We start from the raw sequence: 21,183 nt of genomic DNA, 5'->3' as shown, positions 1-21,183 counted from the left end.
ATGTTGTATAGTTTAATCATGTACAAAACATTGTCTCCTCGCCGTCTAAACGCATAAGCGAGACTGTAGATGCTTCGGAGCGCAGTTTGACTAGATCACGACACTTGGCACTCGGTTTGCCGAAACTGGTTCGGACGGGTTCGCAACTTCGACAGGCTCGGATCAACGCTTCAAGGCAAGTCTAACTTTTGCATAGTACTACTCGCGCTTCCACCGACCAGATTTCAGCGACTTAATTGTCGAAATTCAAATTGTCATGATGCAACGATGAAACTGTGACGAGACTTCCGTCTTCGATATGTAGAATCATTTCGTGAAAGGACTATTAACTAGATTCTAGTTGATCACTAGAGTAGATCACTAGTAGATCACTAGTAGATCATATTGTGCGATTATGACAAAAATGGGAAAGTGAAATTTTGTACTACAAAATGATTATATGAATCTAAAACTGTTACAGAAAATATAGAACGTTTATTCTTCTTCCGTTTCTTGCAGTCAATTTTTATTTCACGTGAAGATCAGTAGTCTATTGATCGCCTTATGGATTGATCACGTGCGTGCCCAGTGTGAGAGAATGAAGCTGCTATTTTTAAATAAAGATTTGGTGAGACGTACAAACATCGTAATTATAGAACTATACGCTGAGCTGAAATATATGTGAAATCGATTTGTAAAGTGAATTATTGTGAACACATTATTATGAAATTTATTTCTATCAATAAGCTTTAATGTTAGATCAGAATTGATCACTCCTCGAAGAGAATAGTATAATCTCAAACGCATCGCTGGTTTTATCGACGGAGCAACACTTATGTAACACCAAATTTCGCCTCTCCTCTAGCACACCCATTTATTGTTACCGTGCTCCTAAAGTCTTAAGACAACGTTTGCAAATAAATTATCCTCCAAATCGTTCAAATACTCTATCAAAACTGTATTAACATGATTGAGCTACTCATAAAGCAATCATTGAAATCGAGAACTCCGCTCATTATTACCATAATACTATCATCTCTTTTTCTTTTTTTTCATTTTTCTTCCTTTTTATTTTTGTATTTTATCTGTTCTTGCGCGACTGCTACCAAAGGTTGTAACAAAGGGTTCATCCCATTGATAAATAAAGTTATTATTACTATTATTATTATTATTATTATTATTATTATTATTATCATAGTTCACAATTGGTACAATGTTTTCGAAACAAAAGGACTCCTGTACTCAGAGTTCTCTATTCTACTATTCCCGGTAAGGACGCTAAATTCATTTTTCGAAAGTACCAGAAACCAATCGCACGTTAGTGATTAAAATAGCAGATCGTACCGAACATGTCTTGATCTTCTGTCCGCCCGTCCTGGGTGTTCTCGGTTAAGGTCGAAGCCTGCGAGCGTGACCTACCGCATCCCATACCACGTGGAACACACTCATCCGATCACATTTTGCAGACTACCCTACAGCTTGCGCCTAAACCTAAATGCTACGAGTGTAAAACGTTCGTGGAGCCTCTCGAATTCGTAGATCTTTCCGCGGCGACTGCACAAACACCAACTGACGCGACGGGGAACGGCAGGCCAGCGCCAAAGTTTACATCGCAATAACCTGCAGTTAAAATTATATACCGGGCATATATCGCACGTCTTGTAGATACAGTCAGACGTTTCAAGGATTCGCTGAACCATGGCCACGCGGAGCAACGAGTCTCTCCTCCGCGGAAAAATCGCGTCTGCGGAGCTTTTCGAAAGCCGAACACGCATCGGATGCAATACATTTGACGATATAAACACAGACGGCGTGTTACTTTCGCGAGAACGCATCGCGAACTGTTTTACGAAAATCAGTCTTTTTTTTCTTCAATGTTCAATGCCGCATCGACTGCTTGATCGTTGCCGGTTCTTTAGGTTAACTAATCACATTTCTCATAGCAAACTCTGGGAAAAAGTATTCGGACAGCTTTTAAAATACAATAACCTTTTTAAAACCGCAGTAAATTACTTGATTATTTTTAAGTGTTAAAAGAACTAAAAAATAATCATTTTTAAAATTTTTCAAGTTCGGATTAAAAAAGTTGAAACACGAGAGTTTTTTATCTAAACTTGGAAAATTAAAAAAATGCATTTCGTAGATCTCGGTAACTTATATGCATACTGAAAATTTCATTGAAATCGATTGACGCATAGTCAAGCTATAGCCACTGAAATATGTAAAAATTACCTGTTATTGGTTGAAATCTGTAAGAAATTGCGATTTTTACGATCTTTAACTGTTTGTAACTCGTGACGATGCCAATCGATTTTGATGAAAAGTTCTATAAAACGCACTTCTTTAAATTTTCGTTGCAGGCTCGGATAAAAAAATCGAGAGCTTTCTTACTTTTCTTGTCATTTCAAATAATAGCAAAATTTAAAAAAATATTTTAGTCATTGTACCGTGAACTAGTTCCTTTAACATTTACAAAAAATTCAAGTCATTTACTCCAATTTTAAAGGTTGCTCGAATGAATAAGTATAGTATAATAGTATAAGAAACTCTTGTTCTTCGAATGAGAAGAGAAAGAATATGCTTCCGAGGAGAGTATTGTTTGACCGATATCATGCCTAGATCACTGTAAAATGTCCGTAAGTGCTTCAGAAAGATAGATCGATCGTATCAACGATTGAAATCTGTGGGTCCTTCAAAATTACTGGTAGTCACACGCGTGTAACATATGCAGGATGCGGGTCCTATTCCTAGCCAAGATGTTGGATCGATTGCAGGAAACCGTCCTATCCATCTTACGTGCATTTCCCTCTTATGGTTATAGTTACAAGGGAAATGGTGGGCGGTTCCTCTTTCCACTTCAGTTTCACACCGGATAAGGTTCCTGTGCACAGCGCACCCCACGTGTCTATGTCTCTGGCATCATAAATTTCTGTCTTTATAGAGACCATTTTTGTACTTCGTAGCCTACACCAGAGAACCGTAATAGATCTTAGGAATCACTGTTGTTTGCTCGATAAGAAAACTGTTCTAACAAATGCTTATTTATATCAATTCTTCCAAGAACGCTGGTAAACACGATTTTTGTTACGAAGAATATTTACTCCGATCTTTGTGCATTTTTTTCGCGGAATCCGGGATCCGATTTTTCCTACCACGTACACTTTTTATGTAATTCCGCTTTGATTTAATGAAACTCGCATGTTTCGAGCGAAACAGCAATGTTTCGAATGGAGTTAGCTTGAAGTGACTCTGATCAACATCGTCGGCAGGGAGGTTCATGGAGAACTAGATTTATTATTTTGGTGAACGTCGATAAGAAGTACCTATTATTGAACACTTTTTAGGGGCTATAAAATTATCATCGACAATATTATTAGAATTAAAAAGTGTTATTGTTGAATATTTCTACTACTGTTCGATAGATGGATATTTCTAGATAACGTAATGAACTTTGAAATATTTATTTAATATGATTAAAAAATAACACGAGTAAAATACTAACTATTAGAAAACACCGTTTTCATAGCATGTCCCCGCGTTTCATATTCAGTGTCCCCAATTTGACACGGTCACTTTTCTCTCAACAGACAAAACATTCATACATATTCTTAATTATACGGAATCATCTATTGAGTGTAAGATATGTTTTTTATTATTATATCTTCCAATTCTTTTCTCTTTCATTCTTCTACTTTTGTTAATATATATATTATATAATATTTTATATAATAATGATATTTAAATATTAATATTATTATTAACGCCATAAATTTAACGTAAATTGTGAAATTACATTTTTTCATTTTCCATCTCATTTTTTATATGTCGAGCATTTTTCGTTTCAACTTCGTTTTCTCTTCGATTAATTTTCTTTTTCATCTTCCTGCAACTGTTCTTTTCCCCACAAAGCCGTTTCCTGTTTTATTATTTGTTGCTTCTCTCTTACTTACATAGTGTTTTATATACTGTTAGTTTTACATACTGTTCACAATCTACACTCTTTCATCGTAACGAAAAGTATTAAATTTGATTTATATTCGCCGGAAACAAAGCGATTAAGAAAACCACGCACGTGTTCCACGAACTGGTACAATCAGTAACGATACAACCCTTGCATATGAAACGCGAGTATCAACTATTAAAGCACTCGTATTTGAACATTTTTTTACAGCCGTTTGTTATATAACAGTATTTACTGCAACAGTAATTTGTTTAAACAGTATTTTAATTCATAAAAAAGAATGTTCAAAAATATGATTTAAATTTCTACAACTCTGATATTCTTTATCTAGTCTTTATTGTATTACAATGTGCCACTGTTTCAAGAAAGGGTTGCCATTGAGCGGTGTTTCATATTGGACACTTTCGCCTTACACAAAAATTGCCGCACCATAGCCGGTCAAATGACCGGTTCGATTATAACGACACTTCCACCGGAAACTGTTAAATAAATTTATTCGCCCGAACAGATATTAATATAGAAATTGAAGAAAATCTAAATAGATTCAATCTTGCCGTTTTGATAAGACAACGTAGACGAGACACTATTAACGACCGGCACGGTTGGTGTTAACGGTTTACTCGAGGCTGCCTCCTTAAAAAGACGCTTTGCTACTTTCGAATCAACCCCCGATTCGCGTGGAAAATTGTCTGTCAACCACTCAGCTCCGACTTGGAGCCGAAGGCTTTCGCACGAAGTAAAGACTGTCCGCGGAACTATCAGGAAAGTTTAATAGCCATTAAATGTCTGCAAGATAGAGCATAGTCAAGCTCTGGCTGGAAAGGTGGTTCGTGATCCAGCGTTTCCGGTCATCGATCGGTCGGGTTTTCCGCGATTCAGGGATCGGTGGAAGTTATACGGTGCAGAGTCCGTCGGCTAGGGGCGACCCGCGAGCGGAGCTCGCGTATTTATAGATGACACATTTAGGCCAGAACGGAGAGTTTCGACTGTCTTTATTTTGGCAGGTCATACTCTCTCTCTCTCCAGTTTCTCGATGTCTGCCCAACCGACCTGACTCTGTAATTAAATCAGAAAATTCGGCGCTAACACGACCGCGCGCGCGCGATTGTGATCTCTGGGCCGGGCTAGCATCGGTCTATTAAATGTTAGGCGACATGTCAAGAGACCGGTCAGGCATCGCGGTTATTTCGGGTCGCTTGCACCGCTCTCGCACCGTTGCGACACGTTTGCTACCCTTTGGTAGCAAGCGTGTCATCGAGAGTTCGTGTTAAAGCGCGCCGGGACATCTGTGATCGATAGCGCTTTTAATGAATTCGCTTGTGCGGACCATTCCACCGGAAAATAGACGCCGATTCCGAGCCAATGCGAACAATAATCCTTTCGATTAGGCCGAAATCCGTGAGCGTAATTTTAACCTCTTGACCGGCGGCTGAGTTATGGGAGCACTTGTACAATCGAATGTTCCTTTTCTGTTCGTTTCGTTCCACCAGGCGATGCTATTCAAACTAATCCGGAGGCGCTTAGACGTTCGGATAGTAGAACAGTAATTACTGCGGATTTTTGTGCAACATAAAAATTGTCTGTGTCGAACGCAAGAAATAGAAACTAAATATAGTGAATTCTCTACAATTGTTGCTCACCTTGTAAACAAAAATGAACAATTTGGGAGGCGAAAATATGTACGTCTATTCGAGTCCCGCGGTTCGTTTTTATCGTTCTTAAAAATCGACGACTACAAAAACAAGGCTCGAGGCTTGAGTAATCGTATCTTCTCTTCAAAAATTGTCTATTTTTGTATACAAACTGTGTGACAATTGGAGAGAATTTACTGTAGCAAGTTTATCCATACTTTCATCATTTTGATAGATTAGAAATAATACATTGACATTATTTCATATTCTTGTAATCTTTCTATTATTTTCAATTATACCCAATTTTGCTATAAATGCATAAAATCTACACTCCAATTACGTACAGTGCCGAACTAATCTTCATTGATGTCTACGATAGATTGTCCTAGGTTGAACTGACAGTTTACAGTACTAAAATAAACATTTCAAATTTTAGAATTTTTATTAGACTTAAATTAATTTTAAATAAGAGGACTTATAAAAAGAATTCTTAAATAAAAATGTATTTGTAACGAATGTTGTGAAATTTGGTTTATAGCAAATTTTTAATATTAATGCAATTTTGGGGATCATGCTCGAAAAACAACAAATTTATATCATAATATATTTCGTATACGATATATAATTGAACTATTCATTTGATATTTCACGAAATGAACGATATTATTTCATTTGTTGTTTCCTCTTAAGTAACATAACAACACTGCTGATAATTATGGCACTGTCAAAATTACAACTTGTTTTGTATGATCTGTATCATTTTATATTTTATTTGGAACGTATCTGAGAAGATTCTTCAAATGCAAAGGATTAAATTGTAGTGTAATTACCTTGATATTACACAGAAATACAGTAATATCTCCCTAATTCGCGATCAAATTGCGCACAAAAATAAACAATTTGGGAAAAGGAGATACGATTATTTGAGCTTCGCGGCTCGTTTTTACAATTACCGATTGTCAACAACTATAAAAACGAGACACAAGGCTCGAATAATCGTATCTCCACTTCCCAAATTATCCATTTTTGTGCGCAATCTGAGCGGGAATTGGGGAGAAATTACTGTAATTGGTTTCCCTATTGATTTTCTTTGTCGATGTTACGTCCATTCTATTCGGAAGTTGCTAATCAGAAACCTAGAAAGCTGTTCAGTATATAATCAGCTTTCGTTTCTAACTTGACTTACTAAACGCTGCTTAAACGTTCAATATACATATATATGTATACGTTCTACAGTTTAAGAGGATCAATAGCTTTGCGCAATATTATGAAGCCAGCAGGACTCAGAGAAATTATACGATACCCGAGATTTTCGAAGTATAGGATAATACCTTATCTTGTGATTAGCTTACTGAGTTGCAGTATACACTGGTCGTAATGGTTCAGAATAGGTTTTGTTTTCGTGCTAACCGTTCGTGTTTGTGCAAACCGAGTTTCATTTGGACTGGCAGGAAAGTTCAAATAGTAATGACTAGACTGCAGGCAAAAATAGGTAAAAATAGGTAAATGAAAAGAACAATCTACTATAGTTTAATTTTCTGTTAAAATTCTCTTATAATTGAAATTTAAAGTAAAAATCCATTGTGATTAAAATTTGGATAAAGAATATAATATAATTAATTCCACCCCTATTTAAAATTAATTATAATCTAAACTTCTATTAAAAATTTCGTACAATTTTTCTGTAATAAAAATTCATCATAATTAAATATTATATTAAAAATTTATTATAATTGATATCACTCCATTTTGAAATCAACTAACCTAAATTTTTATTCAGAATCTATTGTAATTTAATTTTCTATTAAAAATCTATTACAATTATATTTTACATTAAAAATCTAAATTATTATTAAAAATCTATTATATCTTAATTTTCTATACAATATCTGTTATAATTATAAATTTCTAATTAAATTTCTATTAAAAATATACTAAAATTTATTATTCATTTATTATTCAAATTTATTATTCAAATTAATAACAAAAACAGTGCCAAGATTCGAAAAAACTAAGGATGTTAATGTATTAATTTGAAATTATTAAAATTATTTAAAAAAGAAACTTGCATCGTACATCTCGCAGACAATTTTTATTTTTTTCGTAAAGATTCGCAGTCTAAGTAATCACTGCGATAACATTTCTTGGGGTGATAGTTCAGCAAATATTCACGTATTGTATCGTCGCTTTGTTCGGATGTACATACTTCTGTTACGAATCTGATACTTTGGGTGCTCAAGATTCCTAGAATTAGAAACAAGTACGCGACAAATTATGATACCTCTGCCTTTCTGCTTTCTTTAGTTTGCACGTTCATTTATCCGACATGCGTGCCAGTTTCCTCTAATCTTAGGTCCATAGAGTATCGCGAACGTCGGCCACAACGAAATTCAAGATAATGTTACAAATTAACGATGAAAGTCCGCTACAACTAGGGATATACATTAAGCGTTCCTATTTCTGTGCACGCGCCAACTTCATGTATTTATTTAACGTCGGTATGCGACGGAATCTCATTTATAGACAGCGGATTTGCCAGAGAAATTTGGAAATTGACAACGAAACAACTGAATCCAATCAAGTTGTATTCGAATATACTTTGTCAGACAAATTCTCATGAGATATCAAAAATATTATATTCATCATATCATATCTAGTTAAATATCTTAAGAAATGTATTTTGGTTTGAAAATCTCTATTCAGCGTTATTTCGAACATTTGATAATATTAATGGAGTAATCGATACATGTATGTGTTTTTATTGTAAAATTATATCGCTCCGTGTTCACTGAAACTTCATTAAGAACATTTATCTTCTCGTTGCTGAATAAACAACTGGATAAGCATGTTTTTAAGCCACCTCAAAATAACGTAATCTCTCAACGGTGTAAAAGGAATTTGAAATTTAAAAAATTGTGTATATAATGCAAAATTATGTGCAGCAATTTTAAGTAATAAGATTCTCCTTGACCAATCAACAATCAATAAGATTGTAATTAAAGAAGATCAAAGAAAGACTCACACTGTAATAATGCAAGAAATTAAAGTTTTACACGTTGAATAAAAACCAATGACAATGCATATGTTCCAAGTATAATACCCATTGTTAAGTTATATTTTCTAAAGTAGATGCAATTTAAAACAACAACCTTTCATCTTTTCAATACTCTAAAATAGAAATCCTTGATTAGTTCCAATTTGATCCCAATTAGCAGCCTGATCATTATATTACGGATTTTATGCATTTATCGCAAAAATGACTAGCTGAAATATAAAATTTCGAAGACGTAAAAAGAATTTCATAATACTGCAATACTATTGTCAGTTTATCAGAATTATTAAAAGAAAGAAAATGTTTATTTTGCATAAAGAACAGCGGTCTACTGCTTACCGTAATATTTACAGCGAAAGCAAAATTGATCAAAAATATCGAAATCGCAGGAATTTCGGGTTTCCATGATTTATATTCTCTATTTTAATCAGAGCTTGAACGTTGCGGAATCGCTATTCAATTAATTGGAATAGAGGACTCTGAAGAATAAAGTTTATCGTCCCCAACACGTGCGTTAATTCGTAAAAATAGCATTCGCTACTGAATTATCATTCAGCTATAAAAGCAGCAGGTTTTAGTAGACATGTAGGCGGCTGGCTCGTTCCCAATCATGTCAAAGTATAAATGAAAATGAGACGGTGGTTGCGGTCTGCAGAAGAACTATTAATTTTAACTTTGCGCCCGCGGTCGGTCCGCTGGACGCTGCGATCTACGTACATAGATAGATACCTGGCGCTTAAGTATTACAAACTTAAACAGTTGTTAGTTTATTTAGGGAGTTTTGTGTCTTGTTAACGTGCGATTAATTTTGCGAAGTCGCCGACAGGTCATTTTTTACCCAAGAATTAAAGTTCTGTCACTCTGTTTTCCAAAGATTTTGAGCGATCTTGTAATTTGTAATATTCCTCAGGCATCTCGGATGGCTCGTGAACCATGAATGTATTTATTTTGTCATTGGCAAAACTAAAGTACGTCCGCGTTATGTATGCAACGTATAGGGGTGAACAAAAATCATACGATCAAGACACAGCGAGATGACGATAACGAACACAGCAAGAAAACGAGGAAGATGTTTCATGTACCACGAAAAACACACTAAATATTCTAATAAATGTCATACATGCAACAATTTGTACGCAATATGCATTGAAGATAATAGTTTGAAGATAACAACAAGAATGGAATGTATAGAACGTAAACTTAATGGTTGAAAACCTTCCTTGTAATACATATTTGTAAGGTACATTATTAAAAAATAGTGTATTTCAGTAGTTACAATGTATATCTCGGTCAATTATTAAGAAATGATAAAGTGGATAATCATTTTTACCTACGTATTAGCATAGTACCTACGTACAATTTAATCCAAAGAGTGACATGTTTCCATGGTAATGTATGCTAATGTCACTTGGTTGATACTTCTCGACTCGCATAATTGACAGTAGGATTTGTTTTCAGAAATTCGCTCAAGCAACTCGTCACTGAAAGTCTCTATTAACTGAAAGATCTCTCGACTTATTGTAATCGAAACTGTGTATGTGTGATTGTTCGATTTTATATTTTCCACAGTATACTGTCTAGTCTTTTCTGGCTGATTCACTAAATCCTAATCAACACTGTTGTCTCTCCTAATCGATTTTATACTCAATGAAAATGCGTCCTGGATTGTATAAAAATAATGATCAAAATTCAATCACATAACCTTGACATAACCTTGACATAACCTAATCAACACTGTTGTCTCTCCTAATCAACATTGTTGTCTCTCCTAATCGACTTTATACTCAATGAAAATGCGTCCTGGATTGTATAAAAATAATGATCAAAAATTCAATCACCCTATAGAGCTCAAAATATCTACAATTCTAGAGTATTTACCTTTTGATACCTCAGTTCGGACAACGAGCTTTTGGATTAACGCATTTCTTACATTTTTCTATGCATGAATATAGTTTCTTAGAAGAGGGTTTCAATTCGAGTCTATTTATAAAGTCTAATTAATATCTTTAATTTAATAATGTTCTTTTTAAATATAAGTAAAATTATTATAAGGAAACAGTGACCAAGGGGTGGCGCAGTAATTGACACACTTATCCTAACTCGATTGAACTCGGTCAAACAATACGCCGATCGAAAAAGACAAAATACATTGTCGCTTGCCTGCATATAATAAATAAATAGACACCTATTTGAATGCAAGATTGATTTTTGCATTCAACTTATTTGTTGAAATTCAACATTGACAATAGTCACGCGCGAATTATTGCGCTTGCGAATGCAGACGGATTTTAAATTTGACATTATCTGAATCTTCGTAATAAATACGCGGCATTTAACGTGTTAACTGAGCAATAAGTTTCGAATACATGTGTTACCGAGGAGGATACTGTTCAACCGCAGCTATGCGGAAACATTTCGAGATTCCCGCGCAGATGGCGAAAAGTTAGCTCGAGCAGGATCGCAGAGTGTTTCGGAGGGAGCTTTGGTATTCAATACAAATTTCGCATACCGATCTGCACGGGAAAGTTTAGACGATAGGGAAGAGCCGGACCAGCTGTAGCAACAAACGGCCAGTCCGATTGGACAATGCAGCCCGTGTGCCGATATCTGTCAGATAGTATCTCGTGTAAGAGTGCGTCGAAATGCTCGCGAATAACGGCGTCGCGACGCGGAGGAGCAACCGGTTCCCAAAATAAATACAGGACAGAGCCACGACACGTCGTATCCCCGACTCCTCTTGTCGCGGACCCACCGAAATAAATGGACCACCGCTTCCTGTAATTTGAGATCGCGAAAAACACCTTTTCTCGAGCACAAAAATCCCTTTCAGCTCCGAAAATCATAATTCTTTATACCGCATTATATATTGTAACATTCAATTACACCTTATTCCCCAATTTACAAGCGTTCCTCTTGAAGCTCTACAACTTTTGTATTTAACAATTTTCAATTACATGCATAATTTAAAAGTTATTTGACCCGTGCAACTTGTGCTTGCACCGTACCTTGGCCGACCGAGCCGCAGCGTCGCGCCATACTTACCGCCGCCGCAGCGTTCACTTCGAATCATTTCAATTTCGTCAATTTTTCAACAGTGTCCTGCGTTAAAGCATCGCGTTCGTTTGAAACAATTGCAGAATAAATAGTATAAAAATAAATGTTTTCAAGTAACATTATCTTTCGTCGATACTCTAATGTTTCTACATCCGAAAGCTCATTTTCATCGGTTCGGTAGTTTAACACTTCTGATTCTCGCACGACATACCACAGTGGCCGATAGCTGGGTCTCCCACGACCCGCATATTCGTATACATATACGTGTTCATCGTTTTGCTTCCATTGATTTATTTATTTTTTGATTATTGCTAATAATGCCATAATGGAAGATGGCAGGGAATAAAAGGCCATTTATTTTTTCTATTTAAAATAAGTCATTTTATATGTTTCTTTACACGCAATACGTAAAGGTCGCCGCAGACCCGACCATCGTCATGTAAGGATTAACGAAATGAAGACGACATTTGCAAGCCTGTGAAATTAACAATTTTGAAAATTTCTGAAAAATCCCTCGACAGTTGTTCGTATGTCGTCGAATAGTACAACAGATTCAAATTTTACCGAAATCTGAAACAGTAGATAGGTCTAAAATGTGTCCGATTTCACGCGGTATTGTAGTATCAGACCTTATTGTAGTACCAGATACTTTGGAGAATGTGTTTGCCACGTTTGATCCATAGCAAATTGGCAAACCGGAGTTGCTTCTCCAAAATATATTTTATTATTGCCGACGCCGTCGTCTTTGATCCTCTGCAGCAACGCGTAGCGTTCTTAGAATATGAAGCAGAAATCGAAACTAAGACGGAAGCTCCAGATGTTGGTTCGTCTTCCGTATAGCGTTTCCTGTCTTGCCTGATTGCTTCGCTTGCATTCATTTCAATATCTTCGGTCGAAGATAATCTTGATTTACGTTTCACGAATGGCGTCGGAAAGGACGTGGCATCCTCAATTTTCTATTTCCGCATTGGCACATGCTTCTATTTGCGTCTTGACCACTATATATATTTATAAAATAAATGTACTATCGCGAAGCTCCGTATGGTTGTGTACAAAAATAATTTTGATGTTACTTGAACTGCAGAATTTTTAACAATTATTAATTTGAATAATTCTGTTTAAAAATTGGTTTTAATCGTTCCTTCTGATAATTAGTTTTTTAATAATTCTTTGATTATTAATTTTTTATAATTAATTCTAATTATTACGTCCGCGCGTGTAGGAATATTTTATAACTATACGACGGAATTATGTTTTATAGGGTTTCGTTCTCCAAAAAGTCGGATAATTTCACTAGCCAAAAATAATTTCAGAACCAGCCAAAATTACTGTATGTAGAAACGTTTCGACGTGAAATTCGTTGATAAATTGTTGTAATTACTAATGATTAAAAATTGATAGTTATTAAGAAACAAAATCCTGTAAAACACAATGACATCGTATATTCCCAAAATATTTTTTATACGCGTAAACACAATTATTCAAAATTAATAATCAGAGAATCATGACAAATTAATAATTAATGAATTATTAAAAATTAATAGTTAAAGAAGTTTATCAAAACTTAGCACGTAGAAACGTTTTTATAGTCATTTTGACTGGTTCGATAGTGCTAGCGTTACGATCGTGAAATTATCCGACTTTTTCGCGAACGAAACCCCGTAAAACACAATTCCATCGTTTATCCCGAAAGTATTTTTACACGCGTAAACACCGTATGTCTGGCTCCATGATCATAACGAACGCAATCTGGATGTTGCCTCGAGTATAAGTTCATTGCAGCATTAAAAATCGAATAAAACGCCGATGCGCGCAATACATATCTGTGAACTGTAAACGTTTGGACGTCATGGAAAACTACTGTCAGAGTCAACCTATTGTCCATAAAACAGTCGAAGTGAAATCACCTTGCACTTGCGCAGATTAACCTTTCGTCAAGTGTGTCACGACGACGTACAGTTAATTGATATCATTTCGGACGTTCAATGCTTCGACGCACTATTCTTACCCGTGGACATTGACTTTCGGTCATCGCGGTCTATTATGGCAGTAGGCGATATCTATCACTAATAGGCGATAGACCATGAAGTAAATAAAACATCTACTTTCTAAAGAGAGGAGTAAGACAATGGTATTTTCTGATTCTTCTGACGTTTGTATGGTTTTGCATATTTCGCTTGTATACGTTTGTCGTGGATACGTAAAATCTATTGATTATGGGAGCTAGAATTGCAATTGTAAACGAATGATTGCATAATTTCCGTATGCACTCATCTGATCTGTACAAAGTCTAGACTCAAAAGAATATTCTTAATACAGTAATTTTTCTCTAATTCGCGCTCATATTGCGCATAAAAATGGACAATTTGGGAAAAGGAGATACGATTATACGAGCCTTGCGTTTCGTTTTTATAGTTGTTGACAATCGGAAACTATAAAAACGAGTCACCGATTGTCAATAATTATAAAAACAAGGCGCAAAACTATCCCCTCCTCCCAAATTGTCCATTTTTGTTCACAAGTTAAAGGACAACTGAGGCGAATTTACCATATATGTACTGCTCATAAAAATTATAGCATAGAAAAATCTTGGATAAAATTTGGACAACTTTGATTGACGATAACTCCGTGAACAATCATCGTAGGATCATGACTTTCGTTTTTCAATTAAAGCTTGAAACCTCTACTTTAGGATACTGTTACTGGATTTTAAGTTCGATGCACCCACACCAGTGTATTCTTTTAGATATGAGGCCATATTTGTGATATTGAAAATTGCCAAATTTGCCTAATCAGTTTCCAAATCCTACCAATCATAAAAGGTACAACTATAAAAAAAATCTATAATACATGCATTAGAAGTTGCAATTGTATTATAAATTTGATTACTAATTCAACCTCCAGAAATTCTTAATTTTATTCAAATAATTATTCTTAAGGATGCTTCAACGTGAAAACAAAGTATAATATACCAATATTTTTATGGTTTGTTGACTAAAATCATCTTTTATAATTGTTTTAAGATACAGATATTTTTAAGGAATTTATTCTATCGAATCTTCTTCATAATTTCAACAATTTATGTATAAAAAATATGAGACTGGTGGGTTTAGTGTTAAATTCTTTAGATTTGTCCACTATCCCATATTTCTTCTACTCATTTTTGTTATAACTGAGTAAAATCCGCAGCTTAATAATTACTAGACTACGGATTTCATGCATTTACAACGAAAATGAGTAACTGAAAACATGGAATAGCGTAAATGTCAGAAGAATTTCAGACCGCTGTCTTGTCATTGTCAACTTATCGCAATTATTCAAAGAACAAATAGCTACTTATTCAACCTCCACTCGTTGCAATTGATGCAGGAAATTTTTATTTTGCATAACGCCCTGCAGTCCAGTAATTACTACCTAAAAACAATAAGTACGATGTTCATACTCCGTCATTCCTTCATTTCCAAAAACATGCATAGTTCCAACATTCCGTCCCGCATTATCCATCATTTCTACTTTCCCAAAAATATGCATGCCTGGTGCCAACATTCTGTGCCCCGAACTGTCTATCATTCCTACTTTCACAGCAACCTGGTTCCAACATTCTCTCCCGAATCGTCGATGGTATCATCATTTTCGAAAACACGCGCGCGCGCACCAGGCTCCAACATTCCACCACGAATCATCTACCATACCTCTAGATCACAATGCATCGCATTGATCCTATTTAAAGCCGTTCGTTAAAACTTCTGATGCACAACAGAATCCGCGAAATCCTTCGCGCACAATACCGCGCCAATTCCCGATGGTTCCCCACAAGGAGGGGCCTGTGGGATTTAATTAATCCCGCTAAATGAAACCGTCTCGCCGGTCCAGCGTCCGAGCATCATCAAGATCTCGAGACTCCGAAATCGCGGAACAAGAACAAAAGGCTCGCTGTAGCATGCGTCGGGAAATTGAAAAGAATCAAGCTCCCAGCTGTTGTATTTCGCGTTGCGGAAAGTAAGTAACAGTGAGCGTTGGCAGATGGAACGGCAGCCGCGAACGATCGTATCCAAAGCTGGGTAATATTTATAGACAGAATATTCGGATTACTGTTTTAGATAATCGATCCTTCGCGATTCGAATAAAATAGTATTCCGAATAGGACATAAAATTTCAGTAAACAAAAGACTTAAAATAAAATAGTTTATTATGGCAATCTGAAGTTAAGCGTGAAATAAATATTTTATTTTGATAGTGTAAAACGTAAAATAAAATAGTTTTATTATGGTAATCCAAAGCTAAAGCATGATAAGAAATATTTTATTTTGGTAATCCGAAACATAAAATATAATATTTTCTATTATAATAATGTAAAGCATAAAATAGAATAATTCGCATAGTTTTTAACCTGCAAATAAATTGTGAAAATGATTAGCGCAACGTAAAACAAGATAACATAAGAAATCATAATATTTGCAATTTATTGTCTTTTTAAATACCGCTACGTATGTAATAAAGTGCGTCTTTTACGTACGTTCATAATGCAGAACAGAGCGTACCTCGTTTTAGATTACCAAAATAATGATATTTTACACTGTGATTTAATAAAATAAAAATATTCTATTCGATGATAACAAATTCAATAAATAAAATATTCCGAGCTACGGCATAAATATGTACAGCAGGGGTGTCAAACTCGCGGCCGGCGGGCCACATGCGGCCCGAAATGAACATTTTTGCGAGAGATGTCAAGTATCAGGACGTAAATAATAATTTAACTTTATATATGTGTTTATTACAATGTACTAGTCAAAATAGAAATATTTGTTTCTATGAACATTGATTTCTTTTGCGGCCCACCTAAAGTTAAGCATTGTTTATTTGGCCCAAGTTAGCTTTTGAGTTTGACACCCCTGATGTGCAGTGTTTCTCAAATGAAAAACTATTTGAAATATTGTCTTAAAAATTGTTTACAACGGATAAAATATTATATTTTACAAAGTAAAATGCGCGATTTAAGATAAAATATCTATTTACTATTTGCCATTTGAAATACTATGTTATCCAGCTATGATCGTATCTATAGATCTCGGATCACGGAAACGCGGATGGAACCGGGGCAAAACGTCGGCCGGTTCTGGCACGGATTCGTTTACCTAGGGCCAAATTTATGCGTTACTATAAAACAGAGATAGGCTGGGCTAGTCTAGCCGTGTCCTGGCCATTGGCCACTATTTCTTCGCGTCAAGAGCTTCTGTTCTACATCCTTGCCTAGATTTGAGTAACCGCCGACGATATTATTGCCCGATCAAAACTGATAATATACGGTTGATTGTCCGTCAAATGACTGCGGTAGATGTCAGGCCGATTTAATCGATGTCATTACGAGAGACAAAGTTGTTTACGATGGGCAGCGAAGTTGAGGCCAACGTTTGCAACTCGGTTGTACTTCGCTCACCCCGGTTGCGGATGTTAGATTGCGTCTGCCGCGTTGGCGTGGACGTAAAATAGCTGTAACCACGAGGAAGCAGGTTCATTGCCCTGTTTTCGTCATGATAGATGCAATTGCCGAGACGCCACCGCGTACAAATTCTCCTAGACTGTATTAGATGGCGTAATATAGTCGTCGTTACTGCCTTAAGAACGGGGTGCTTTCGACCATCAAAGCTATTTTCATTTCAAAGGTACTACGAACCTGCGGGATCGTTTCGCAAAGACGCTTACTCCACTTTCCCTATTGGCAAAAATAAATATGCGCTAAATATATTTCTGAAAAATTAATCAAGCCTTTCAACTTTACCGATATCTTTCGCTTTCACCGCAAATGACGACGCTTACTCCACTTTACCCATTGGCAAAAATAAATATGCGCTAAATATATTTCTGAAAAATTAATCAAGCCTTTCAACTTTACCGATATCTTTCGCTTTCACCGCAAATGCTATACGAATGATTTTTTATGTAGAACTATTCTGCGGAGTCTCCTAAATCCAACAGTATATTTTCATGTAACCTTATGGAGGTTTCAACGTGCTTAAACGATATTTAAAGAGTGTCAGTTCATAATACAATTGAAACTATGTACACTTTTTTAGAGAAATTGAAGTTGGATCTAATTCAAATTACATTTTATTTTAATGAACATTAGACTTCAATGAGTCGCTGTGAATCTTAAGGGCATTTTATGCTGATTTTATTGAGAGCGCAGAATCGTTTGTCGTTTTTCAAAGAATCGTATTTCTAAAACAATTAACTTGGGTAATAGTTATCCCGTTTTGTCGAAAAATCAACTGACTGTGTTAGAAACCTAGTGGCGTGAGACACATTTTTAAAAAGGTTGACTTATGTTTCCACATCCATACTTGTCAAACGATTTATATATACATGATGGCAAACAACATGAGGAAAATGTAACTTACGCCATTATGATTCTAACTAGATTTGGGCAAATTGCATTTGAAATGAAAATAAAAGACAACTAATTGAAATAATTTATATTAAACCGTTATTTCAAAATAAAAACAATATCGATTCATTTGAGGCATGGCAATTTCGAATAATAAATTCTTTCGTTATTTCTTTATTTCAAATTGGCTAAAAGAAATAGTGCTAAAAATAATAATGAATAAAATGATTTTATTCCATGAAATCTTCACAACAATTTGTTTCAAGCAATGTTCTCTTCACAAAAAAAAAAAAAATAATTCACACAATAATATCCAACGAGAAGATTTCATTTTACGAAATTCACGACAATTTATTTAAAGCAAAAGAAATTAACTTCCTAATTATTCCAAATAATTATTTCAAATAATTATAATATAGCATGTTGTTTGAAAAATGGTATTACAAATAATGTTATTTCCAGAGGGATCACAGGCATGAAAATAACCATGGAATAAAATAACATGATAATAACATGACATTTCAAATAATGTCATACTAAATGTGCCCAGATCTGGTTCACATCCACTCAACTATGTACAGCCTTTGCTTACATTTTCTTCCAAACATTTGAATAAAGCGTTTTTGAACTGTTTACCGCATGACATTTTAAAAGCAATAAACCACTTGGTATGTGTAACAATGGTTTCTAGATCAGCACGGTAGAATAACGAAGCCTTCATCCTCCACTGGACATGTCGATAGGGGAACAATTGGTTAAGGGAAATAACCAATGAGGATAGTTTCGCCAGGGAAAGAGGAAGGTAACTGATCGTTCCATTGTCAGCCCCAATATCGGTGACCTGGCGTTTAAGCAATCAACTAATCTAATGGGACATCTGCACGTGACACGGTTGTTCGCGACAGGACTATACGCAATAAATATATCCTCGTGAGCAATTCGTCCGCTGTGATCCGCCCGATCATAGACCGTAAAATTGTATCCGGTCCAGGCCGATGATCGATCGATCTTGATTAGCGATATAAAAACGTTAATCATTCTATTGATCCTTGGAACATACAATGCAACTTTTAACGGATCATTTACTGAGATGAAGATATCATTCTGCTCGACCAAGATTGTACGTAGACCATACTCAAGAGGAATTAGCTTACTTGGACACTTAAAGGGATTAGATGTTTAAATTAATAATTTTAAACAGTGAAGAGATTAAATGAAACTAACCAGGGCGATTCGACAACACGAAAATATTTTTGAAACCGTGCAAGTGTGTTTTGAATCTTAAAAGAAATTTTCAGCTGTTTTTATTATCGGCTACAATTCGTTTCTTCAGGATGAAAACACAACCCTTACGTGTATAAATAAGTGATACCCTATTTATCTTTAAAAGTGCAGTAGGTATGGAAAAATGGTTGGATTAAAAATTTAATAGTTTTTTATACTTTTCAAGGAATTATTATTAAAACGGTACAACATCTTTTTTTTAAATAAAAATATTCATCACTACTGTCATTTTAAATCTTTTGAATTTTGCTCGCATCGAAAACCTCAATATTATACTGCGGAGTTTTATGCAAAATAAGAATTGTCTAAAATAATTATAAGATAAGACTGTCTTTTCTCATCTAATGATGTTTTTCTTCTTTTAATCATTTTAATAAGTTGCACGCAATATAAAAATATTTTCGAATTCTTCGAACATCTTTACAATTTTGTATTTTACCTAATCATTTTGGTCACGAACGCTTAAAATACTCATCATAAATGAAGGCTTTAGAATGAGTGCTTTGCATACAAAAGCACTGTGTAAAGGTGCAAAGTATACTAAAAATTCAGCTACAGGTCAAGAATGACCCGATGTCAGCTCGCCGTGCTGCTCATTTACGTTGGCTATTCGAGGATTAAACACGTACGTTATAATTGAGTGCTTTCTAATTCTAATTAGTGCTTTCTACAAGAGCACAAAAATTATCAGTGCGTTATTATTACGAGAGATGATAAGGAAACTGTAAATTTTATGTTTGACCTCGATTTAAGAAATAATAACACACATACGTGGTTCAAGTAACTATTCAAATTATATTACAATTTTATTTCATATAAAATAAAAATGTGGGAATTGAGAAAGTATAATAATCACAAAGTACAAATTGATTTCTGAACTCACCATGAGATGAACCCACTGTTGTCGAATTCATTGTGATGTCTTGCAAAGACATGTTGGTGCTGTAACAGAAAAAATAATGCTGGATTAAAATGATTGTATAAATTAAAGTATTTTGATAGACACACGATTAACAATCGAATAATCAATCATTGCATTTAAAGACACAATAAGACGTGTACAGAAGTTTCAAAGATCAAGAAAAACTGTAACCGTAGGAACATCAAGCATATTAGAGAATCATTTCAAGGCTAAAAAGCATACCTTAACGAAGAATTATTCCCTCATAATATCTATATTTCTATTAATTATTGTTCTTACGTAATTTCAATTTAATTATATACTCCATTCGTATTACGCACTTATGCGCGGTTGTTAATAATTCTGTAGAAGGTTACATATCGTTCAATAAAAAAGTAAAAAATAAAAATGCAAAGAATTACACTAAATCAAATATTTAATGTTGCATAAATCATATTCAAAAATTCGGTTCGAATTTTAAGTAGCCTCCTAAAGGATTTTCGAAATATAAAGTTTTAGCCCTTTGCACCCGAATGGTAACTCTGAGGTGCCACTAAAAATTGTTATATCATGCCTCAAAATCACTTTTACGTTATCAACTTCGTTTATATTTTGAAAAACTATTAAAAGTATACCTATCGTATGAGTCACAAGACTTAAGTACGTATATAGAAAATGCAATAAATCATGTAAAATGGAAATACTGTAAGCCAGAAAAACGATTTTGTATTTAGAGTTAAAATGGCTTCGAGTGTTAATAAAATGATGGTTACCTAAACGATAAGCATACCAAGCATAGTTCTGCACTTTACATCAATGTTTCTCAAAACTGTATTTATTAATCGATGCATCAAAAATGTATACATTTCAATGGAAATGTATATTTTTAATAACTTCGCACCAACGAGTTTCCAAATAGTTTAAAAACGCTTG

General features: G+C 34.9%; 1 protein-coding gene across 4 annotated transcripts in view; it reads right to left on the bottom strand.

Moving 5' to 3' along the window:
- cnn (phosphodiesterase 4D interacting protein centrosomin) overlaps positions 1-21,183 on the bottom strand; it is a 65,306-nt gene that overhangs the window by 21,129 nt on the left and 22,994 nt on the right. For 3 of the 4 annotated variants that reach the window (XM_076522150.1, XM_033474106.2, XM_076522152.1), the window contains exon 2: positions 20,233-20,291. In XM_076522150.1, coding sequence (XP_076378265.1) covers positions 20,233-20,291 — 59 coding nt within the window. Of the gene's footprint in view, positions 1-1,323; positions 1,559-20,232; positions 20,292-21,183 lie in introns of those variants that run through there. The other variant, XM_076522151.1, reaches the window with a different exon arrangement.

Source organism: Megalopta genalis, chromosome 5 (genome assembly GCF_051020955.1).
Source record: "Megalopta genalis isolate 19385.01 chromosome 5, iyMegGena1_principal, whole genome shotgun sequence".
Classification (NCBI taxonomy): domain Eukaryota; kingdom Metazoa; phylum Arthropoda; class Insecta; order Hymenoptera; family Halictidae; genus Megalopta; species Megalopta genalis.
The sequence above is the reverse complement of the archived record's forward strand: the minus strand, read 5'-3'. Positions and strand labels throughout refer to the sequence as shown.